This window comes from Agelaius phoeniceus, chromosome 8, assembly GCF_051311805.1.
Source record: "Agelaius phoeniceus isolate bAgePho1 chromosome 8, bAgePho1.hap1, whole genome shotgun sequence".
NCBI lineage: Eukaryota > Metazoa > Chordata > Aves > Passeriformes > Icteridae > Agelaius > Agelaius phoeniceus.
In genome coordinates this window covers 32,940,949-32,965,094 of record NC_135272.1, presented here as the reverse complement: position 1 = coordinate 32,965,094, position 24,146 = coordinate 32,940,949, and the positions used below count along the sequence as shown (strand labels likewise).

Genomic DNA, 24,146 nt, shown 5'->3' with positions numbered 1-24,146 from the left:
TTAGTGATGATTATGAAGAAAGTTTGTTTCTTTTGAAGCCTTGGTAGCTTTGGTCACTTCCAAACCCTCCTGCCTCCTTGCACCAGCTCAAGTGTTCAGAGGTGGGTCGTGGCCAAACAAAGCTTCTGAACTCATGAACTGCATGTCTGCAGGTGATTTTGTGGATCTGACACAATGGCTGTGATGGGAAAAGATGGAAAATACATACACATCAGATAGTTGTCTGTACACATACCCAGAATGCCATTCACACAGGGTACTGCTCAGGGCACTGAAACATTTATGGCAGTAAAGGCCACATTGATCCTTGGTGTGTGAGGGGCTGGGACAGGCAGAGAAGTGCCAGAAACCCCTCTGCCTGTGCAGAGCTGATCTGTACCCAGTGCCAGGACACAGCCTGCAATGTGAAGTGCTGGCTCGAGAATCACCAGGGTTGCTGTGCTGAGGTATTTACAAAACACCCTGGGACGAGCAGGATGTGCTGGGCCTTTCTCCCTCCCCTTTGGCAGGCCCTGGGAGATCAGGTGCCTCCAGGCTCTAGCACCTTCAGTGCTCCTCCATCTGCAGCTGCTCTCCCTTCCCATCTCTCCCCCTGCACAGCCAGTCTGCAGTTTGCACGCCCTGATGTGTGTGTGACAAGCAAGATTGACAGGGTGGTGATTTCTGTGATGACATCTGAGGAGCCACAGGTTCCTGGAAAGCTGCTGAACAAAATCTTGACTCAGCAAAAGGAAGTGACAGAGCATTTGCTGATTTTGTGAGAGTCAGCATTTCACTGTTTATGAGCAAGAATCATAGAAAAAATTGTGGCTTCTAGAAACAGTGGTTGGAACAGGTTGCTCAGAGAAGCTGTGGCTGCCCCATCCCTGGAATTACTCAAGGACAGGTTGGACAGGGCTTGGAGCAACCTGGGATAGTGGAGGGTGTCCCTTGCCCATGGCAGGGCTTGGACCTAGATGACCCTTAAGGTCCCTTCCAACCCAAACCATTCTGTGAAGATACACCTACTATATTTCAGAATTGCTCTTAGTGTTGACAGGAAGGTGGATTGGGTTGTGTTTCTCAAATACATTCCTTGAGATCACAAATCCTCGAGGAACCCGTTTTTTATCTGTGTAGAGGCATAAGATGTGCCATGAAACAGCAATATGTGCAGAGTGGGCAAAGAATATGCATTCCATCACTTTAGTATTTGCATGCAAGTATTTGAACATGTGCAAGTATCTGAGTGCATTCTGTGGGTGTGCAGGTGCACATATGTGCACACCACGAGTATCTGTGCTCACCTGGGAGACTTCCCATCCTACAGACAGTGCCTCCACTGCCTCTTGTCTGTAACACTGAAACTTAGCACTGGGCAATGCCAAACACCCTTCCCTTGGCCTATAGCTGGCAATTTTACTTATATTTATTCAGATTTAATTTGAAACGGTGACTTCTGTTGTGAAGGCTATGCAGTGTTTTATTGCTGAGCTCCCTAATGAAACGGGTGCTTAAGAAGTCAGAATTTCTCAGGTTACTGGTTGTATAAATGCTGAGAACAGCTCTGAATGATACAGCTAGTAAAGAAAAGGGTGCAGAATAACAGCAGAGTTCCTTTGGATTGATCTTCAAATGGATCAGGTCTTCCTGTAATAGTCCATGCTCATCTGCTCCAGTGTATAATATTTCAGACACCTGAAACCAGGTTCTAACCCGCCAGCTTCTCTTACTCTCTGTCTGTAGCAGCTAATTGTTACTGCCCACAGTGGCTCCTGTGCCAGTTAACATCTCAGAGGACTCCTCAGAACACTTGTTCTTTCTTTAAATTTTCTGCTCTGACACCATGTCTTTAAGTGTTCAGCTCAGACAGAATGTGTGAGATATTTATAACCCTTGTATTATTGCTGAGCTGCACACCATGTCTTCAGTGACAGATTAAATGAGCAGCACAATATGTTGTGTTTCATCCATAAATTTCAACAGATGTTTGAATGTTGCTTGATTTATTGCACGTCTTACACTGTTCTCATTGTGGCTGCACATGGTTTATTTAATAGAACCTTACAATGATTTTTTTTATGACATTTTTCAGTTTGAAGGGTGCAACAAGGCATTTTCTAGGCTTGAGAACCTCAAGATCCACCTGCGGAGTCACACTGGGGAGAAGCCATACCTGTGCCAGCATCCTGGCTGCCAGAAAGCTTTCAGCAACTCCAGTGACCGGGCAAAGCACCAGAGGACACACCTGGACACCGTAAGCACCGTTCCACACTGGGAGCTGCCCCAGTGTTCCAGTGCCCCTGGCACACAGTCGCTTCTGCTGCTGCAGGGGGCTTGGCCTTTTCACCAGGAGTCTTAGAAACTCAGCTAGGAGCAAGTGGATTTGGTTTTGAGCTGTATGTGCTTTGAGAAATGAGAAAGTCTTGATCACAGAGAGGCAATTATGTTGTGTTACTCATGCTGAGGAGTGATTACGCAGGAGGGAGTTACTCAGCAAGCTCTGCCATTGTTCCTGTTCCAGTAAGAGGAGGCAGCAGCTCAGTAAGGTGTAGCTGAGTCACTGCTGCTGCACCAAATGTGTGTCATTGTCTCACTTCTTGTCCCCTTCAGTGAGTGCTCTGGGTGAATGCAAAAGCTGTTCAGACCTCTCAGTGGAAAGTAAATGCACCTCAGTTTTGGACAGTAATTTTGTAAAAAGTGAAAATAAATCTGTCTCATAACTCTGTGGAATCAGTTAAGTACCCTCCATCAGTTTAACTGTGAGAAACACACTCTTTTATTCTCTACAGTTGGTAGGTTTGGCTTGACTCTGCAGCTCTTCTCCCGTGTCCCACAGAGAGGACAGGAGCCTGTCAAGTGATTTGGGCTCTACTGAAATGAAATCACCAGATCGTGGGGAAAGAAAGCAATGAGACAGCTCTGCAGACCAGCCATGTCCTCAGCATAAAGCTTGTAAAGAATAACAGGCAGAGTTGTTCCTTTGTCTTTTTCAAAGAAGTGAATGTATGGTTTAGTTTGACCAAGTGTTTAGGGGGCAGAACTTTTGAGTTTAATTGATATTTACTTTTTAAGCAGTTACACATTTCAGACAGTGCAGCATTAAGGAATGTCTAATGTACATTATGCCTTGCAAAAACAAACAAGTAAGAGAAGCAAGTCAGTCACATTTTCCAAACCAAAGCACACTTAAAATAACAATGTTTTATTTATTTGAAAGTCAACCTGAGATATTTGAATTTGTAATTTGTATCTCTTTTGAAAGTGGATATACTAAATTGCATGTAGTTTTTAAAATTAATTGCCTGAATCTAGTAGTTATATTTTTTATTAGCCAAACTCACAAATTGAATGCCATCTATTAGTTTTAAGAGAGAAACTGACATGGTTACTAAAATGAGCACAAATTCTTTGTATGTGTTGTCTGTGCAATATTGAAGACAAATGTCTTAACTTTCTATTTTCTTTTCTTCTCCCTTTATCTCTGTCTTTATTATCTGAAATGCTCATATATCAGGAAAAAGGTACAGTAATAATTTTCTAATAACTTTCTTAAATATCTAAAACCATCCTCCGTGCAATTCCATTGCAGGTGCTCTAAAACTGTTTCTGTAGTCCTGTACACAGTAACTGAGTTCCACTTACCTGATTTAATTGAAGCCCTGTGGTTTAAGCTCAGTGAATTGTGTGCTTATGTGAACATGAAAAATAGCAGAGCTACAGGATGGTGCTGCTGCACCAAACAACTGCCTGGAATGTCAGAGCAAACAGCCATGAACCTTTCTAAGGGTGATCACATTCTCATCTAGTTTCCCTATGTGACTGAGTTGAATGATTTTATCACTAATTTGAATGACATCAGTGATTTGAAAAATACTCTGCTGGTTTTTCTGCCAAGGGATTTGTTAAAGTTTTCCATAGCTTTTCCTCAGGTGTCAGTTCTCTGTGTTCCAGACACTCTCAATAAATCTCCTTTGCCCTGTAACTTTCTGGGTAGGTGCTGTGTTAGCCTGTAAGGTCATGAATTGGTGAATGATTCTATTATTCCTTCAGAAATTTCCTGCTGGCTGGACAGAGCAGCAATACTTATCCTCTGGAGGTACTTACAAAGAAAGGGGGGTTATATAGGCTGCTTTTTCCTTACTGAGTGCATTTGGAATTGGTTTTAAAGCTTCTCAATGTAGGTCACTCCACCATTTATCTTCTCCAAAGGAGAATCTGTAAATCATTTCACTTACTGGTGTATGCTAGTTTGATGGAATCCCCACTAAATCATCTGGAAGTAGATCCTTCTCCTAGGCAGGAGCAGAACAAAGGGAACCTGTCTGTCCTTGTGGTAAAAAGGGCACATCAGCACTCCTCCAGGAGCAGAGCAACTGGGTTTACAGGACCTCACAGTCACTTTTCCCAAAACTGGTGGGATTTTTTTCCCTTCTGTGCATCCTCCTTCCAAAATCAAGGGGATTAAAGAATGTGACATCGAGGTCATGGCAAACCAGTTTTCTGCCTTTGAGAAGACACCAAAAGGATTTGCTAGTCCTAGTGATAAGGCTGAGGTAATGTTGATAGATGAGGCAAGAAAACAGAGGACAAAAGAATGTTCCATTCAACTTGAAAGCTTTGTGAGCTGTGCCATGCAGCACTGTTTTGCTGGCATTTAAGACAATGGTCACTTAATAAAAAGTGCTTTTGCTCATTTTGGCAATTGCACCTTCATTTGGAGTTTGTTCTGTAACCCAGAGATAGTGTTCCATTTGCTAGGAATAGGCATAGCCACAAAAAGAATTTGGTGAGGATTTCAGTCACTGGGAAGGTCCCCTCTGAGCCTCCTTTTCTGCAGGCTCAGCCCCCCCAGCTCCCTCAGCTTCTCCTTGTTCTCCAGACTGTTCCCCAACTCCATTGCCCTTCTCTGGACATGCTCCAGGCCCTCAATGCTTTTCCTGTCACGAGGGGCTCAAAGCTGCACCCAGGATTTGAGGTGGGGTCTCACCAGTGCCCAGCAATCCTTGGAACATTTATGTAAATCAGAACTCCAAACCAGAATGTCTGTCTTTATAATTATACTGCCTGATGCCATGATAATGTTGTTTGTAAAGGCTAGGGAATAAAGAAATGCTCTCAAAACCCATTCAGTTCTACCTCACTAGCATTTAGCTCAGCCCAATGAACCATATCCAGTGTGCCAGTGCAGAATCACTTCTGTTTGCATCGTGCCTGGTTGGTGAGCTCAGAGGAGACAGAGCGAACGTGGGCCCAGCAAAGACAGGGAACAGCTCAGGTTCAGCTGAGTGTGTTCAGCTCAGGTTCACACTGTGTGTGCTCCCTGTGCTTGCTGGGGCAGGCACAGGGGTGTGACATCTGTCCCACAGTGTGTGTGCCCATGCTGGGGCGGGCACATGGGTGTGACACATGTCCCACAGTGTGTGTGCCCATCCTGGGGCAGGCACATGGGTGTGACATGTGTCCCACAGTGTGTGTGCCCATGCTGGGGCGGGCACAGGGGTGTGACATCTGTCCCACAGTGTGTGTGCCCATGCTGGGGCAGGCACAGGGATGTGACATGTGTCCCACAGTGTGTGTGCCCATGCTGGGGCGGGCACATGGGTGTGCCATCTGTCCCACAGTGTGTGTGCTCATGCTGGGGTGGGCACATGGGTGTGACACATGTCCCACAGTGTGTGTGCCCATTCTGGGGCAGGCACAGGGGTGTGACATCTGTCCCACAGTGTGTGTGCCCATGCTGGGGTGGGCACAGGGGTGTGACACATGTCCCACAGTGTGTGTGCCCATGCTGGGGCGGGCACAGGGGTGTGACACATGTCCCACAGTGTGTGTGCCCATGCTGGGGCAGGCACATGGGTGTGACATGTGTCCCACAGTGTGTGTGCCCATGCTGGGGCGGGCACAGGGGTGTGCCACATGTCCCACAGTGTGTGTGTGCCCCTCCTGGGGTGTGACACGTGTCCCTTTGCTCCTCCCCAGAAGCCCTACGCCTGCCAGATTCCCGGCTGCTCCAAGCGCTACACCGACCCCAGCTCCCTGCGCAAGCACGTCAAGGCTCACTCGGCCAAAGAGCAGCAGGTGCGTAAGAAGGTAAGAGAGGCAAGGAGTGGCACATCCCCAGAGCTCCTCAATGCAGTCATTTTTCATTTACCTCTAATTCATATCTTTGCATATCAGTTTTTCTGTAGTATCACAGAAGAAAACATAAATGGAGCTGATTTTCCTGGTTTTCAATCACTGTTGTGAAGCAAACCAACTTGTGTACTTTCAAAGGCTGCCACCCTCTAAGTTCAGTTGCCCCACGCTTTCTGTCCAAGCATTTATTTTCCTGTTCATCTTTCATACATAAGCCCAAATTGTGCTGTCATTCACATAAAATGTCCATGCACTGAGTCTCTGCAATCAGCACTGACTGATGGTAATTACTAAAATACAAGTTGGCAGATCATCTAAAATACAAATGAAACTAAGCCAGGGTACAATGGAAATGTAGAAAAAGAGGACTTGGAATAGAAGAGGTGTCCCTGTGTCAGCCATGCCCCCTTCCCTCCTGCTGCTCCTCTCGTAGAGTTTTCAGCAGTTTGAACATAGAGTCCCCTTTGCCAGGACAGCTGTGTGTCCCCAAATTCTCCCTGCCAGATGTGTGCAGTGTGAGTAGCAGTTCCCAGCACATCAGTGACCAGAGCTCTGCACGCTGTGTCAAATACTCAGGGATCACTCACTGCATGGTGAGCTTTGTGCCTGGGGGACACACAGCCCCAGCACCATCCAGGTGTCCATGGAATCAGGTCTGTGCACATACCAGCTCCACTCAAAAGTTTTATCTAGCCTGGCCACTGCCCAGTTTACCATCCCAGTTTTGTATTAGCAGGCCTTGTGGTTTCCCTGCAGCTCTCAGCTTTAGAAGGTTCCACAGGATGTGCTCTGCATTTGTGTCCCACAGGTCACAAAATTCCCAACACTTCCCTAGATTTACCTTTAGCTTGTAATGAGAGTAAGAGTCAGCGTGCCATGGCAGTAATTGATTAATTCTATGTAATTAATTCTGTGTAATGAGAGTAAGAGTCAGAAGGCCATAGCAGTAACTGGCCACAAAAAGAGGGTGGCTGTTCCACCAGTCTTCTGCAATTGCAAAATCTTTGCAACAGGAAGATTTCTTACATTAAATTCTCAGCAGATTGTGGAAAGCATCTGTGCTCCCTATTCCAAAGAAGAGAACATCCCCATTTTTCCTTCCTGTGGTTTCTGGCATACTTCAGAGAAACAAGGAGGGAATTGCTTCCTAACACCAAACCTGGGTGTCATTTGTTCAGCTCTGTGTAGTGAGCTGAATGCATTAACGTGTCACCATCCTTACATCTAGGGACAGTCCCCACTGTTACACATTGGCACCTCCTGAGGCCTCGTTCCATTTCTGCAGAGCAAGGTGGGGAAGAAAACCCAGATCCAAACTTTGTGTGAGAGGGCAGAAGGTACTTCCTGCACCAGCAGCAGGAGGCCTGAAGCACAGAATCAATCCAGGACAAATTTGTTAACAGCAGCTGCAAACTCAGGCTGCTTGGATGCACCAAGACATCAATATCCAGGGTTTCATATCACTTAATCTCCTGCCTTGAGGAATTTTCCTCTGTGCATGTACACAGCTTTGTATAGACTTATCAAATCTATCTTACAATAATGTTAGTAACTTGCCTCCCACACCTTATTTGGTAGACCAGTCTAAATGTGCACTCCTCCAGTGGTTTGAAATCATCTTCAGATTTCCTGTCTCATTTATCCATGATAACTTTATGAATACTTGATCCTGTGGCTTTTTTTCCTCAAATGAAAAGGCACCTGAAAAAGCAGCAGATTTTTGTGTTTTGGTCAGGCTCTCTTAAAAAGGATCAAAGCAAACCTGGCTGATAAAGAAACAAGGACCCCCCTAAGTATTTCACTTAAATATATTAAAAAACCCCAACACCTTTCGCAGCTAAGTGAATCCCAGTGTTACTGAACAGCCTACTTTGGATTTCAGATGTAGGAAAAAAGAGAAAAGACTGTTTATACTCACTTGCTCGTTTTTGGTTATAACTCAGCAAAGGCAGTTGTCTGTTGGTATCAACTTCCCAAGAGTTCTGAGTGGAAATGACCTAGCAAGAAAGAAAAATTAACAAGCTGTTCTGCCAACATGTCTTGGTTGAGACATGCTACCAAAATGTGCCATCTCTGATACAAAACAAAATGCCTGAGCTTAGACTTGTATCAAAGGAATCCTGAGCACTTAGTTCATAGCTTAGAGGATTAGTGCAGTGGTGATATTTGGTTGTTCTGAAAGGCTTTACAGAAACAAAACAGGAGAAAGTTAGCTGTTAATTTAGTAGTAGTTTAATTGGCTGCAGATGCACTTGTGATCCAAATGTCAGATGTTTATCTCAAACCCACAAATGGCTGTAGAGCAGAATTCTGAGAAGGTTTGCCTGGGCCCTTTATTTAGAATACCCAAGCCCAGGGGAGATGGGTATGTGAGGCTGTACCCATAAGGACAATAACTATTTATTAATGGCTGTAGAGTATGATGGCTGTTTGTGTAATGCGATCACTCTGTTATGACAAAAGCTTGGCAGCATCAGCATGTTTGAAAGAGAATTAGAAATGCTTTTCTTTCTTAATTCTCCTCTCCTGCTGTTTTTAATATGATGGACATTGTGGTTTTTGAGAGTTTGCTTCAGAGCCTTTTGCCAGAGCTTTCATTTCTATGGAGCAGAGCTGACACGTGAGTGGAACCTCTTCCCATCACCGACAGCCTCGCTCTGCCACTTCCAATCTCATCAGCACAAACGCTTTTCTTTCCCTATCAAATGCCTTTCCAAGTGTCACAGTTACAGGATGATGCAAACCTTTTGCCACAGAATCCAAGAATCTGCAGAAAGCCTGAAAATGTGCAGTTCAATTACTCAGGAAGGTTTGAAGGAACACAGGGTACATTATTTTTTGAAGCAAACGGGTTGTTGATGTAAGATTAGCTCACTTAACTTGTGCACTTCAGAAAACCAAAGTCATCTCTAATTACAAATTCCAAGTACTAGACACATCCTTAATTACACTGAGTTCCTAAGAATGGCATTTCTTCCTTCTATATATAACCCTTAAGGAGATATATGAAGTTAATTATAAATAATTTGGTTTTACTATGTAACACAATGTTTCTTTTATCTTCCTCTTGTAGTTAAAGTCCTGTACTGATATTGAACAAGATGTACTCAGTGAATGTTTAGCTATCCAACAGCTCCACACATCTTCACAGCACATCCTGGATGGGAAGTGTGGCAGATCTGTAGCTCCTCATGATTTAATTACAGGTAAGAATACTTCTAATAAGTGTGATGCTAAATACATCATACAACAGAGGATTCAAAGCAAAAAAGATTTGTCACTGTGGAAGGTGATATAAACTCCAGACCAACAAATAAGATGAAATAATTATGTGTGTTGTTCACTAGGGCCTTGCTTTTTTTGGTTTTTCAGCATTAGTCAGAGAAATAGCACCTGTTAATTTCTCTGTTAATTAATGTGAAGGGGCAGCAGCCCGGCTGAGAGTCTGTCTCCATCCATTGTTCTTTCAAAGAGAGCCTTGGCCTGGGCAGAGGGCAGGTGCAGAGCTGTGCTAAGTCTGGGTGGATGCTCTGGCACAGAGTCCCACCAGGAGAGTTTTCTTCAGGAGCTGCAGGAAAGCTGAGGAGGCTGAGTGTTGTGATGCACTTTGGATTATAACAAAAAAATATGGTTATACATGAATGGGAGAAAACTTGAATTTGAAATGTCAAACCGTCTAATAATTCTTTCTAGTATTTAATCTTCCTTTCTGTATTTTTTTTGTTCTTGTTGCTTGAACAAGATTTGGCCCTTTTCAGGGACTTTAGACACTTCTATACATTTTATAGGAAGAGAAAAGGAGGATTCCATTCCCTTCTCTGTGAAATAAGATACAGATTCACAGCAGAATCCCAGCAGAGGATCCTGAATCAGGGATGTGCATTTTGAGGTCCTGTGTTCAGGTGGCAGAGAGGGGCACTCCCAAGGGCCAGCAGTGTAATTGTAATATGCTTTCTGCAAGAATCTCCTACTTTTTTTTGATTACTCCAAATCTTCAAAACAAAAAATCCATTTTGTTTAACATCTCCTATCCTCTTTTCTAGTTCAAATCGCATTAAAATGTTGGAATGTGAGTGGTGAACAGAATGGAGTAGAAAGGGAAATACCCCATCATTCTGATGTACTTTCCCTGGGAGTCTGAACTCAGGGCTTACATGTGGCTCCTTGAAAAGTGTGAGAAAGCTGGGAGGGTTTGGGGTTGATTTCCAGTCTCTGCCTGTGCCACCTGCTCTGAATAAGGTCTGTGAGGGCAGCAGTGGCCTGTGCTGTCCCCTCGGCAGCCCCGTGTGGCAGGAGCATGGCTTGGCCTCCCCCTTCCAGGCAAGAGCAGTGACATTTTCCTAGGAACAGGCTGCAGTTTAGAACCTCAGAAACAGCCTCAGATTTCAAGTGACAACAATAAAACAGGAAAAGAGTTATTAGCTCACAGATAAACAGACCATCCCTAACCCCTCGGTGTCATTTCAGAGAATCTCTTGTGAAATGAAGGATTTTATCTGTCTATAACTCTGGCTTTGTCTGATATGATTTCCGTGCTGATTATATCAATCCATCATCAGGATGTTGTAAAAAACCTGTAAATCTTCCCTGATACTTCCATCAGGTCGCTCCATATGAGACCCCATCAATGCACAGTATGAACAAGTGCCAGGGAAAGATAAATCAAGATTTGAAAGAGTGTTTTGCAGTGAAACAGAAGTTGCTTCATCCTATGTGCAGTACAATCCACAGGCAAAGCTGTTCCTCTGTCATTATTTAGGGCATATAAACCAAAGTGCTGACCCTTACAGAATTAAAGCATGAGGACATTCCTGCTGCCACCTATAGTCTGCAGTGATGGCACATTTGCTCTTTTAAATAAGCTGAGGTAGTATTTTTTGAGAAATCAGTTATAATTCTGTATGTAGGCTATAGATGGATAAATATATTGTATGATGTCCTCATATTCCACTTGAAATATGAAAACATTCATGGTTTGGGCTTTTGAGTTTGGTTTTTGTGTTATTTTTTTCAAAGCAACCACATTATTAATGTGCAGAGCTCTGGGCTTTAGGGATCACTTGGATTCCTGGAGAATTTCAGTTTTGTCTTTCTCCAAGTTAAAGCACATTTTAAATATGTCAGGGATGAAAGCCCATCACAGAAAAAAATGAAATATTAAAAAAGGCCCCATCCCTTGTGTCTGACTTCAAAGTAGGTAAGACAGTGAGCAGAGGAATGTTTCTGCAGTCAGAGGAACCCATTGTTTGCTGGGATCTTCCTCTTTTTTCCCTCCTCATAACTAAAATGCATAATGGCTGCAACATTTAACTCTGCCTGTGGACAAGAGCTTGTGTCACTCTGGTCCCACTCAGGCATTTTCTCTGGGTTTTATTATTGTTTGTCTGCTCTCAGCATAAAGCTGAGGGGGAAAAGGCTGCTGGTCACAGATGCTCAGGACACTGTTTTGGCCACAGATGTTAAGGTTAAAGGCCAAGCCATTTAAAATACTGATTGATGACTTGTGTTTACAAGCTGAGATGGTCAATGTGTGAAGAGGCCCAAGGTGCACAGGCCTGGCATGGGCTGCCCTTGCAGGACTCACTCACAGCAGCTCCAAAGACTTCAGGTACACAGAATATTAGTGCTCAGTGCTGAAAGAAATGGAAGAAAAACTAAAAGGAATGAAATTTTGCAAGTACTGAAAATTACACTGAGACTGGATTAGCAACTGCTCTTCCCCCCTTGATTTGTTGGTCTGTGGGGAGGGAGCTGGGGTGAGGCAGCACAGGGCATGGTGTGGATGGCCTGGGGGGGATGTGGGGACAAGGGACACCACGTGCCAAACTGGGTGTGAGTGGTGCTGCACTGAGGTGTAGGGACAGGAGAACTCACTGGTGACAAACCCTGAGCCTCAGGGCCCAGGTCCAAGCAGGGGCCTTTTCCCTGAGAAGGTGTGATCAGGAAGTCAAAGATAGATCTGGGAGAGGATGTCCCCAGCTAGAAACTCCTCAAGCCCAGCAGTGGGCACTGGGTGTTCACCCCAACAGTTCCACAGATGGGTAAATTCCTCTGCAGAGTGGTTGGGCCTGGCAGAAACTGGAGGTGCCAGGGATTCTGGTTTCTTTTGGTTTTCTCATGTGGTGGGTTTGGGTGCAGAGATCATGTGGGACTCGGCTGCTGCCCACACAGAGTTGTGGGGTGGTTTTTTAAACATCTTCTTGCTCCTCTAGAGGGTTATGCTGATCGTAGGTACTCAGCTACTCTGTCTTTCTCATCGCCTCTAGGAACAGGCCAGAGAGACATCCTGAACATGCATAAACTGTTCAGGGGTGGGATTGAAAAAATAAAACATGGAGTGTGTTTGCTGGCCACCATACTGCTAAGATGACCCTTTTCTGTGAGGTTTGGAGCTTTTTGCACAAGTTACTGCTGGGCCAGCAGTGTGGGAGCCTTAGAGCATGACCAGCTTGGTTTAGGGTCTGCAGTTTCCTCCAGGCTGTGCTGTCAGTGTACCTGAGCTGCTGCTGTGGGAAATAGAGCTGAAGTGCAAAGTGACACTGAACAGTCGAGGTCAAATTTGGCTCATCCTTCAAGCCTGACATCAAATGTATGAACAGTGAGGATCTGAGGGAAGTGGAAACTGTTGTATTGTGAAATGCACTGAAACCACCGGTGGAAAAGCATTTCCACAATGTAGCATCCTTGCTACTGACTTACTGTTACCAGAAGAGGCTTTGACAAATAAATCCTCGCATCACCTGGGAACATCTGATTTCTTAAAGCCCCCTCTGTCTGGTGTGCAGTGCAGAAAGCAAGTTGTTTTCACTGGCTGGTTGACAAATGTTCTGTCTAGCTGGAGACAGAGATGATGTGGTTCAGTTTTGTTGCTTTAGATCTGTCAGCAGCTGAGGACTCATTGTTCATGAGGGGTTTTTGACTCATCTGAAGCCCCTGACAAAGGTGGCTGGAATCTTGCCTCAGTGCTTCTGCTCTTCAGTTACACACAGAAACAGATGCTGACATTCAGATGTTGCTTCTCCACCCCAAGGGTGTCACACATTCCCCAGAGCTCTGGATTTTCATGTTGCCTTCTGCTTGCTCCATGTCACTGGGAGGGTTTGGGAGGGGTGCAGTCCCGAGCCCTGCCAGGGACACAGCTGGCACATGGCTCTGTCCTGGATGTGCACACACTGAGTGGGAAAGAACAGTGAATGGTTCAGGAGGAGAGATGGCAAAGACAGGCCCCAGAGGGGTCTCTGTGCTCTGGAGCTGGACACTGGGAGCTGGCAGACCCCACTTGCTGCTCACACACTTCAGTGTGAGTGGCAGTTCTGCTCCTCATCCACGTGCACATCCCTGGGAGGGTGGGACAGAACTGTGGCAGATGTGTTGTGGGCAAAACTTGGAGATGAGAAAGGCAGAAAAACTGGGAAGAGAAGGACAAGGAATAGACTTTTCCCAGAGCAGCCTGACGAGGAGGCAGCCCTTTTCCCCTGTCATAAGGTGGCATTTGCATGCTCCATGCTTGCACTCCTGTGGTGTCTGTCACCACACAGACCTGCCCTCAGTGCAGCCTTCACCAAAGTCAGTGTGAGGGCCCTGCAGGCAATGCCTGTCTTGGTGCATGGTCACTCTTCAGGAGGGAGAAAAAAACTTAATTCCAAAAAACTAAATTCCAGCATCTTCATCCAAGAGCCCTGGACACAGCTTCCTCAACAATGGGTAGGCTTGAGGGCCTGGTAGGCACTTGGCTGTTGGTGCCTTGCTGCCATGGTAGAGGAGAGTGAGTCCCCAAAAATGGCACACCCACACTCCTTCGGTAATTCTGTACGAGCAAACCTGTTTTCATGATCTCATTAAAAAATTCTCCTTGTTCCTCTTTGCATTTAATTTATTGCGGTTTCCTTTGTATCAATATGTCATATTTGTAAATAGTCTGGGATGTCCAGCAGCTTAGTAATGGAAAGTCAAATGACAGAATTTGAAATGAACAGCAAAACCCCAGGGTACCAAGGTCTGTTTTGCTGTGTGAGCTCCATCCCCTGAGCACTGCAGGTTCTCTCACAGCTATGGGAAAGGCAGGCTGGGAGTCCCACCAAGCCCTCATGGCTGTCAGGAGGGTTCTACAGCTCTGCAGAGTCCAGGAGCACCTGGCAGGGTCAGAGAGGAGACACCCACATGCCAAGGTGCCGTGGCCCAGCTGTGAGTGCTGCTCAGGCACAGGGGGATTCACTGACACACAGGGCTCTGCTGTGGGGCTGTGGCTCGGGTTGGGGGTGATAGGGAAGGAGCTGGGGACTCTGCAGGTCTTACTGACGCTTCCTTGCTTACTTTGTTTTGCAACTGCTGTGTGTTCCCAGGCATGTACAGTGGATCCAGCAGCAGCCACAACGGCCCCTCCCCAGGTGTGCTGCCACCTCCTCATGACATTCCTTCAAGGCACCTTCCCCTGGACTCCGCCCTGCCCAGCCCACATCAGCACCAGTCGCCGCTGGAGAGTGCCAGGGACGGGTATGTGTGTGATGCGAGACGTGCTGGGCCTGTGTCTGCCATGATCGTGGAGGATGAATTGTTTATTTTACTTTGCATGGATGCTGTTCAAAAGAAAACACTGGCCCAAACAAAGCAATTTTGTTTGGTTTAGAATCATGGAATAATTTAGTTTTCAAGGGACCTCAGAAGGTCATGTCGTCCATGCCCTGTGCAAAGCAGGGCAAACTTGGACATCGTTATCGGGTTGTTCAGGGCCTTGTCCTTGTCTTTGACAAAACACAATGGGGTTTTTTTCTTCATAGCATGCAGTTACATTTAGATTTTAATTTTGTTTTTTAATTCTTCCTGGATGACTTCTCATAAGTTTGGATAAGCACAGAGAATTTTTCTCAGCTAACATGAGAAACCTCTCAGAGGGTAAAACCCGAACTATGACTCACTCAGGAATCAGGCCGTGTTTGCCTTAGTAAGGCTCACTCAGTGTCAGAGCCACGGCTTTCTCACTTCCTTGCTCTCTGATAAGGTTTTCTGCAATGCACCTCTGAGGAGCAGGCCAGATCCTAATCAGGGAAGAGTGTTTAATCCCACTGATTGTAGGATTGCACTGCTGCAGCAGGGATACAGTTGCATGGCTGCAGGGTGTGAGATTTCTAAAGCACCGTGTCAAGGCTCTCAGACCATCTCAACAGTAAAGAATCTCTGCAAGCCACAAAACTGCTCTAACCTTTTTACTCAGATTTCTTTGGTGCCTGGCCTCATTCAACTCATACTTACAAATTCAAATTCTTACTTACAGTTTTACTTCCCAGCACTTTGGATGGGGAACAGACTCTGATTTGGCGTTACTGATGGGAATTTAAGATACAGAGAGATTAAAGGATTTTCCTTCCCTAGGAACATGTTGGTGTCCTTTAGCAAATGCAGCAATTAAATGTAGAGTTTTCCCATCCCCTCCAGTGATTGACCTTTCCCTTCTTTTATATGGTGTAAGGAAAGCCCAGAAGGATTTTAAGCAAAGGGCAGAAGGCAGAGTGTGTGTGGCATGGAAGAGGTGTGGTAAGGAAATATACACCTGGGGTGGTTGGAGAACAATCTGATTGAGGAAATTCAATTAGGAGCAAACTAGTCCTTCTTATTTTCCTAATTGGGGAATGAATTCTGCAGCAAGCTGAGCTTCTGTGCCCTCTGCTCCTTCAGCCTTCTCTTCTGACCTCGGCTGGTAGCAGTACCAGTGTCCCCTCCCAGTGTGATGGACAGACTTATCCTGTCCTTGTGCCATGAAATGCCTGTGCCCAGCCCTTCTCCTGCCCTGCCACATTCCCAACCTTGTATTTCCTGTTGGCAGACTCATTCCCATGGCAGTAGATCAAATAGGAATGGAGACAGACATTCCAAAGGTCATCCATGAGCTGTTGTTCCCTGCAGAATGGGACAGCCTGAGCCTGTTGGAGTGGGATCCTTCCCTCTGACTGCTCCCAGTGTGCTGCTCAGCTCTTTCCTCTTGGAGTTGGTTCCTAGGGGAGTTAAGGCAAAAATCCCAACCAAGAATGAAATAAAGTAAGGATATACTGTGGGAAGGATTTAGCAGGCTGTCAGGAAGGTGGATTTGTTTCTAAGGCACTTTGTATTCTGGTGCTGCTAGTAAGAAATGAAAGCAAAGGCCTGAGCAGGGCGAGGGCAACAGACAGGTTTGCAGTTTGAGGGGTTGGAAGCCCCCAGATGAATTCTCATTCCTGCCCCTGGTGTCTCCATTCCAGAGCAAAGCACTTCCCTTCCAGCAGGAGCACCATGGGCAGTGGGCTGAGCCTCTCACTGAGCTCCTGCTGCAGACACACCAGAGTTTCCATCAGAACTGTCTCTGCCAGTTCCAGCTTCAGTGCAGTTGAGATTCTTTCTCTGAGGAGACAACAGTGCTGATTTCTTATCTCAGTGCTCATGTACCTAAGTAAAGTCTTTGCCCAAATATCCTATGACAAAATGTGGGAGTGAGATAACAGATTCCTAACCATGAGCCAAACATCAGGGAATGGAGACTGGAATGTATTTCTGAATAGTTATTTTAAAACAGGGCATCCAGTTTCATGACATAGTTACTTGGAATTTTTCACCATCTCAAATACCGTTTTCTAAACTCAAAATAATCTTCATTCAGCATTGTCATTCCCAGTCCAAGATCCTCCTGCTGTATTTAATGCTTTATGCTTACATTATTCACGACTGCTGCCCATACGTGACATCTTAATTGCAAGTGCAGAAACTTTGTGTGAACTAATTAATAGTCCTTGAGTTTCATTTAGCAGAGTTTTCTTTAAAGCATCCATCCATTTAACTGGGCAAAATCACTTAACACAAAATCACAGCACTAAGGCGTGCTGGGAGCTTGGCCAGCTCCTGGCAGTGCCATCCCTCCTGGAATGCACCTGGGGCTTGCAGTGGGAAGGGAGCCCTCCCCTGCCTCCCTGCATGGCACTGCTGCAGCTCTGGCACACACAGAGGGTTTGCAGAATTCCTGCTCTGGGCATGGGGACCGTGACAAGGCTGGATCACATCGTGCAGGCTGTGGCAGGAACCAAGTGATTACTATCAAGAAATCTAATTACTGAGTCATCAAATGTGTGAGATGCCAAAAACTACACAGGCAGAGTACAAATAGTCTACTCAAGTTTGACATGAGATTCAGAATTTGATTTAAAGGCTTTTTCTTTTTTTTTTTACCAAAAAAGCCCTATGTTACACTGTCCTTTGCCAAAGTCAATACCAAGTGCAGCAGTCAATTCTCCCAAATGGTTTGCTGAGACATTTAAATAGTTTGACAAAATTATCTAATTCACTTGAAAATGTTCTAACAAAATCTGACCTCATTACCGAATGTATTTATACTGGCTTTATTCAATATGGAGCACATTTTTTCAAATTCTGGAATGAAGTGTATGCTACACTAAAAAAATCTACGTATATTGATATTAATTTAGCTAAAAGTGGTTGGCTGAGAAATACTTCAGCATGCAGAAAATGGGCTTGGCATGATCCAGATTAAAATGTATATTTATTTTTTATTTCAGGTAGCAGGAGTTTATTTTAGCATTTCTTGTAGCATTTGCCATGTATAATGTCAAACTGGGTTTCATTCTGCCCATTGCAGAAATAGTCTATTTTGATTTGTAGCAGAGTGAGGACAGAAAAACAGCTTTTACTATTAAATCTTGGGTGAATGTTGCACTTGGCTTGCTTTCCACTATTTTTTTAGCTGTTATTATCCAAGTCATCTAAAAATGTACTTAGTTTCATTTGTAGACCATCTCTGTAAATTGCAATTTAGAATATTCAGTGTGATAAATTATCAGCTTTAATGAAACTGATCTGAGTGAAGTTAAGTGACTTTGAGTGGTGGCACCAAGTTTGGGATTTGCACCAATTTAGTGCAATGGCCCAACAAGGTCGCTTTGTAGGAGCTGAACACGATCCCTGTGGTGTGACTGAGGCTCTCTGTCACTTGTGCTGCTGTGACAAACAGCACTTCTGTTCCCAACAGGAGCTGGGGCACTGACAAATAATGACTTGATTGGGAGGGTGATGTGTCTCCAAGGGAAAGGAAAGTGAAACCATTTTTTTAATACTCCTGTGGTAATTTAGGTCGTTTCTGCTCTGCAAACACACCAGTAAATGAAGAAATAGTAGGATTAAGACATCTGTGATGGGCAGAGGTGGTGATTAATGAGGACTCTGAGCCAAATCTGGTGAGCCTTTAATATAAAGGATTAGCTCTAAGCAAGGTTAGAGGGAAGGGCTCACACAACTCCCTTTGCCTGGACTTCTCCCCAGCCAACTGCAGCCCACTCAAACCAGGGGCCAGACCCCCCTGAAGTGACACTGACCCCCACAAAAAATCACAAGAAATGGGATTTAAGAACTATCAAGTGAAAAGAGACATTTTAATCAGGGCGCTTAAACATCAGAGTTTTTGTTTGCTCACTTCTTAGCACCTGTTATTTCAAATACCACAGGAATACCTCAGTGTAAAGAGTTCTCTGTTTAAAACTTAGTCCTTCACTTCTTTTTATGGGAAGTAACATGAGGTACACAGAGCCTCCCTTCTGCTCTACCAGGGAACACCAGATTTGAAATCCCTGATGTTTTTAAGCTTGAAAGTAAACATGCAGGATAAAATCTTGTCAGTTACATGGGGGAGATTCTTTCCTGTGCCATCTCCTTGAGCTGCCAGGATCCAGGCCAGATAGAAAAATACATTTGTGCCCCTAATTCTCATTACTTTAAGAGACAATTAGATGTCTCAGCCACTTATATCTGATTCTTATTAACCTTGTTTATTGATTAATCTTTTAAATTAAGTTTGTGAGCTCATATAAATCAGTGGACTAGGAATTGACATGCTGTTAGGATCCTTGTAGGAAAGAAACTTTTACTCTCTAGAAGTACTTTGGAAAACTAAATACCTGCAGAGCTTTCCTAACAGACTAGGGAGATCCATCCCTCATTCTCTGTGGATTCCATTGGAGAATACTCTTCATTTATAACAGAATACACAAGTCAGTGGTTTAGTCTTCCCTTCAAAAGCACTAAAACCAGTAACAAGAAACAGATATCTCTGACAGCTGAAAACATTTTCAATGGAGGAAGCCAAGAGCCCTTCATAATTTATCTCAGTGTTATGGATCTGAGCACGCAAAAGGGGCATCAGTACATCTGTCCAGAGAGAACAATGTACAGGTGCTGCCCTGGGCCCCACCAAACAAAGAAAATCAGTAATTAAAAGCATCTGCTTCCAAATCCCAAGTCATTTATCTCCTTGGAGAAAATGTGATCAGAATTCATTCATAATCATGTCCAGATAGGCTTGTACAGGTTCCCCCCTCCCCTTAAAGCAAAATTAGCATTAGCATGGGTTTACTTCAACAGCAACATGCTTAAGGATAGCCTGGTGCTGGATCCTGGGGTAAATACTGTTTGTCCATCAGCAGAAACAGGTGGGCAGGTGTTTTCATTTGAGTTCCTGAGAGGGCTGGACTGACACTCAGGATCCTGGGAGCTTCCACCAGTGCCTCTCAAAGTAAGGGCTGAGGTGCCTGCCCAGAGCAGACGCTGTAAGGAAACTGAGTGAGAAATCAGAGAGTTACAGGAGAAGGTGGGAGGTTAAAGGAGATGGTCAGAGTAATTCAGAAAGCATTTAGGATGAATTCAGCCAGAGCTCCTCTGCATTACATTAATGATTTTAGCTATTACTCGATTTATCTGTAGTTAAATTTACACTAAACATCTGTAAAGCTTTTTTTTTCTCTTTTTTTGTCCAAATTTTGTTTGTTTTTAAGCAAAACTGCTGCAGTTTGATGCAAACCATATACACCAAAGACAGGAGTTTCTCATGGTGTAACAAATAATGAAGGTATTTTAACATCTCCCACTATTGGGTAGCGTGTTCTGCCTGGCAGACCTGAAGACAGCAGATGTCAGGACCTGTACAGAACCCACCTGGAAGCATCTTGCTGCCTGTTTGCCAGAGAATAATGACCTTAAATGACTGAAATAAGATAGATCAGTCAAGCATGCAGCACATGCCACATAATCTGGAGTAGACAGTCTCTGTGTTTGATTACGTCTTTCTAATTCACTTCCTGGCAAGCACTTGAACTTAAGGCACTGCCCTTTATTTAAATATGCTTTTATATTTCTTTGACCCTATTAATAAGGCTTTTCTTTCACTCCAAAATACCTTTTCCTGCTAGATTATAAGCTAGAATAATTTATCAAATCTCCCTCATGTAGTGACTTCCACTGCAGTGATTCATCAGCTTCATTTCAGAGGTTATTAAACAAACCCTTATAAATGCAAACATCCTTGGAATGGCAGAGTTCCCATAGTGATCCTGTGAGGAACTGCTCTGCAGAAGTTGCACATCTCAGGTCAGAACAATTGTAGAGATACTCATTTGAGACAGAGTGTGTTTGTGTGTTTTGTGAGCTTGTCTAGATGATGACATGTGTGGCAAACACAGAGTTATGTTCTGTGCCCACTCAGATGTGCACATGTGTTTGGTAGAGCAGACAAGGCAGTATTTCAGTATTTCAGTATTTCAGTATTATCTCAGGAAGCTCCTTCGGCCCAAGAGCAGCCCCACACAGAAAACCCCTGAGTGAACCAGGAAAGGACTCCTAGGGCTCCTTTGTGATTCTGAACATGAAATTGCTTTCATATCACTGTTATTGGTATCACTAAAAATATTCTAAAGCAGTTACATGACCTGTGACTCTTCAGTCACATGGAAGTTCCTGTGGATAGTGTTCTCCATAATATTTATGAAGCCTCTCTTACTCCTTAGAGCTGAGCAGCTCCTGCACTTGTGGACTTGGCTCAGTGTGGGTGAGTGAAGGTGCAGAACTGGATCCAGGTAATCCAAGGCAGCATTTTGAGTGAAAATTAGTATTTTGTGTTTATCTAAAAGCCACAAGGCTGCCATTGCCTGTACTTTCAGGGTGTCACACACAGGTATGGCACAGGCTGCAGCTGCAGCAGAGCAGGGACAGAGCCTCTGGCCACGCTCATGGGAAAACCAGAGACCAGTGTTGTACCTTGGAGTACCTTGTGGTACCCTGGAGTCACAGCCCTGTGTCACAGCCCTGGGACTTGGGTGCTCATTGTTTGTAGGAAAAGGTAAGAAATGCAATGATGCCCAGCAAGGTGATCTGTGTTGAAGGATTTATTATATATCAGGGAGAGGGGGGGAAGAGGAGAAAGGAAAAGAGGGAGAGAAGGAAAAGATTCCTTGCATTCCAGAAATGTAGCCAGAGGCACCTGGCAGTGATTAGTGCAAAGGTTCACCAAACTTCAGATAGAGTCTGTCTTACAGAAAAGTCCAAACGAGTGAACGTGTAACTGTTTCCTGAGCATGTGCTGACAGAAATTCCCATAGGGCCAAGACCCAGAACAGAAACACGTGGCCAGAGATTGGGCTCTATCCAGGGACCTGATTAGCAGAGCTTTACACATCATTTTTAATATTATGGGAAGAGATGAAAATCCGTGTTAACTTTTTTTCCCATTAAAAGAAAATAATCTCCTGGTCCTGGAACTGAATTGGACTTTCTCACAGTATCAGTGACTGTGATGCTTGGGGGAGAGATTTTATGAATGAACTGGTTGGAGTGCTGGGTTTTATGGGAGAGCCTCATCTCATGGAAACTCTCAGTTCCTGTAAGTGGCTACAGTGCTGCACTTCAGATAAAATGTGGAGCTGCTTTGGTTTGTACTTCTTAATCTGGTGCTTTATTTGCTATTTTTCTTCATGTTAATCTGAGTTAAATCATGATTCTCAAAAGTCACAATTGTTCAATCTGGCCGTACTGCTGTGCATGGAACTGTTACAGAATGGTCTTATAACCCAAAATATACAAAAAATGATTTGACATAAAGGACAGATGTTTTTCAGCCTGGATTTGGTCCCATTTCCACTGAACTTAATGGGATATGGGCTGAGGTTCTTTGTATGGCTGAGGAATCTGCCAAACACGCCATCACACCATTAAAAAAAAACAAACCCAGACAGTTTTCATATTGGAAACATCCCCATCTTACATATTTCCATTTGCAGTTCTACTTCATTCCTATTTATAATTCAAAAATCTTATTTTGAATTCATTTTTATTATTTTACAGTTTTCAGTTCCACTCAGTATTTACTAAGTATACTGTACATAGTGTTTGGCAGTCAAGGTCTAGCCAAGCCCTCTTATCTTAAAGAAGCTTTGTAATTTCTTATTCTGTTAATTTGTCCTGGAACTGGTATTGAACAAAGACTAAAGCAGAGGGGTGATCTGTTTGTTCCTCAGACTAAGCACTGTGGATATATAGAAAACACCTATCCAGACATTGTGATGGAAATCTCAGAACAATCCATGTCCACCTGCATTTATTTTTTTGGTTCTTTATGTTGCACTGATATTGGAACAGGACATGTAGTTTGCATTGGGAGAATACAGAGATCCTTAAACACCCCTGCCTGCTTGGGGAGGCTGAGAGTGCAGACAGGATCAATAATTCTAAAGCAAAGTCATGGTGCCTTTAGGTGTGTTTTCTGTAGGTCACTGCTGGCTCATGGCATACACAGGTAGCTCCCTCACACAGGCCTTACTTACAATTTAATATAAACTTTCACCATCCAAAATTTTTTGTTAAAGCATGATCACAAGAAAGTTTATAAAAAGTTTCAGTGGGATTTCTGGTTGAGATTCCTAGGGTATGCACTTAGAAAGTGAGAGGAAGATGAATGTTTTTCTAAGTTTTGACTTTTAATTTTCCCTTTTAAAAAGTCCTTCTGTTAGGACCAAGATTTCTGAATATTTCCATTGATGTGACAAATGCTTTCCAGTGGAGCTGAGGAACTGGTTTGTTGTCCATGGCTGCCACTTGGTTTCATGATTCTTTGTGGGTAGAATCCCATTGACTGCAGGAGTTCCTGTGGGAAGGGCTGTGGAGCATTTTCAGGCAGTGTTGGTGCAGAAATGTGCACAGTGCCACGGACAAGGTGGTTACTGAGTTAGGCTCAGTTATTCCCAAAGTTCCCTTTTGGTTGTGTGTGTGAATCACATAGGATTTTTCTGAGTAGTCCTTTTCCTTGACTGCCTGCTGATGCCTCCTCAGAGGCAGTGTTGGCCCTGCAATCCCAGCTCCCTCAGACAGGAATTCCATCTCCAGCACCATCCTCCAGTGGTGCTTCAGGGGGAACTGGAAAAGGCCCCAGTGCATGGTCAGTCACCCTGAGCTGTGGTGAGTGAAGAGAGCAGAACTCCCCTCCTCCTCCATGGGCGATCACTTCACATCCTGAAGCACAAGATGTGATTACCCCTCGCTTAGCATGCAAATGTTGGTTTTGGCCATTAAATTATTCAGTCCCTTGGTAAAAAAATAGGTATTTTGTTTGATTCTGTGGCTCCTGTGGCTGTGAGTGGCACAGGCCAGGGCATGCTGTGTGAGCAGAATGTTCCTTTTGTTTCCAGCCAAGCTCCTTCTTTCCGTGGTGCGTGTCCTGTTGCTCCTGTGTCTTGGGCAGGGTGGAGAGGAGGCTCCCACATCACACCCTTGTATGGCCCTCAACAGAAATACTCCATAGAGCCAGGAGCCCTCAAATGTAATGAATTAAGGAAGGATATGGATTTTTTTTTTCATGCCTGTGAGAGTATTTATATCTCTTTAAATACAGCTATATATAGGCACAGATATATATTAAAAGGCCCCAAAGGACCTGCAAATTTACTGAATTATGCAAGTTACAATTAAGGTAAAATATATGGTATATATTTATTATTACTTTCCAAACCAAAGCAAACTGTGGTTGTAGTACAGTATTAACAGGAAATGTGCAGGCTATTAGTTATTGAAACACACATGCCTGAGCTGCTGCCTGGGAATTTTAGTGTATCCAGCTGAGTTCCTGCTCTAAGTCTTTCAGTGTTTCATCTTCCACACAGAAGGCATCACCTTTTAGGCTTGAATGCATTATCTGTTTAATTTGTATCAGGAGTGATTCCTCCTTTTTTAACAAC

The 24,146-nt window shown here is 44.3% G+C and overlaps 1 protein-coding gene across 1 annotated transcript in view; it reads left to right on the top strand.

The window, feature by feature from the left end:
- GLIS1 (GLIS family zinc finger 1) overlaps window positions 1-24,146 on the top strand; it is a 180,161-nt gene that overhangs the window by 144,072 nt on the left and 11,943 nt on the right. The window contains 4 exon segments of the mRNA XM_054638514.2: window positions 2,075-2,236; window positions 5,962-6,072; window positions 9,191-9,323; window positions 14,460-14,610. Coding sequence (XP_054494489.2) covers window positions 2,075-2,236; window positions 5,962-6,072; window positions 9,191-9,323; window positions 14,460-14,610 — 557 coding nt within the window.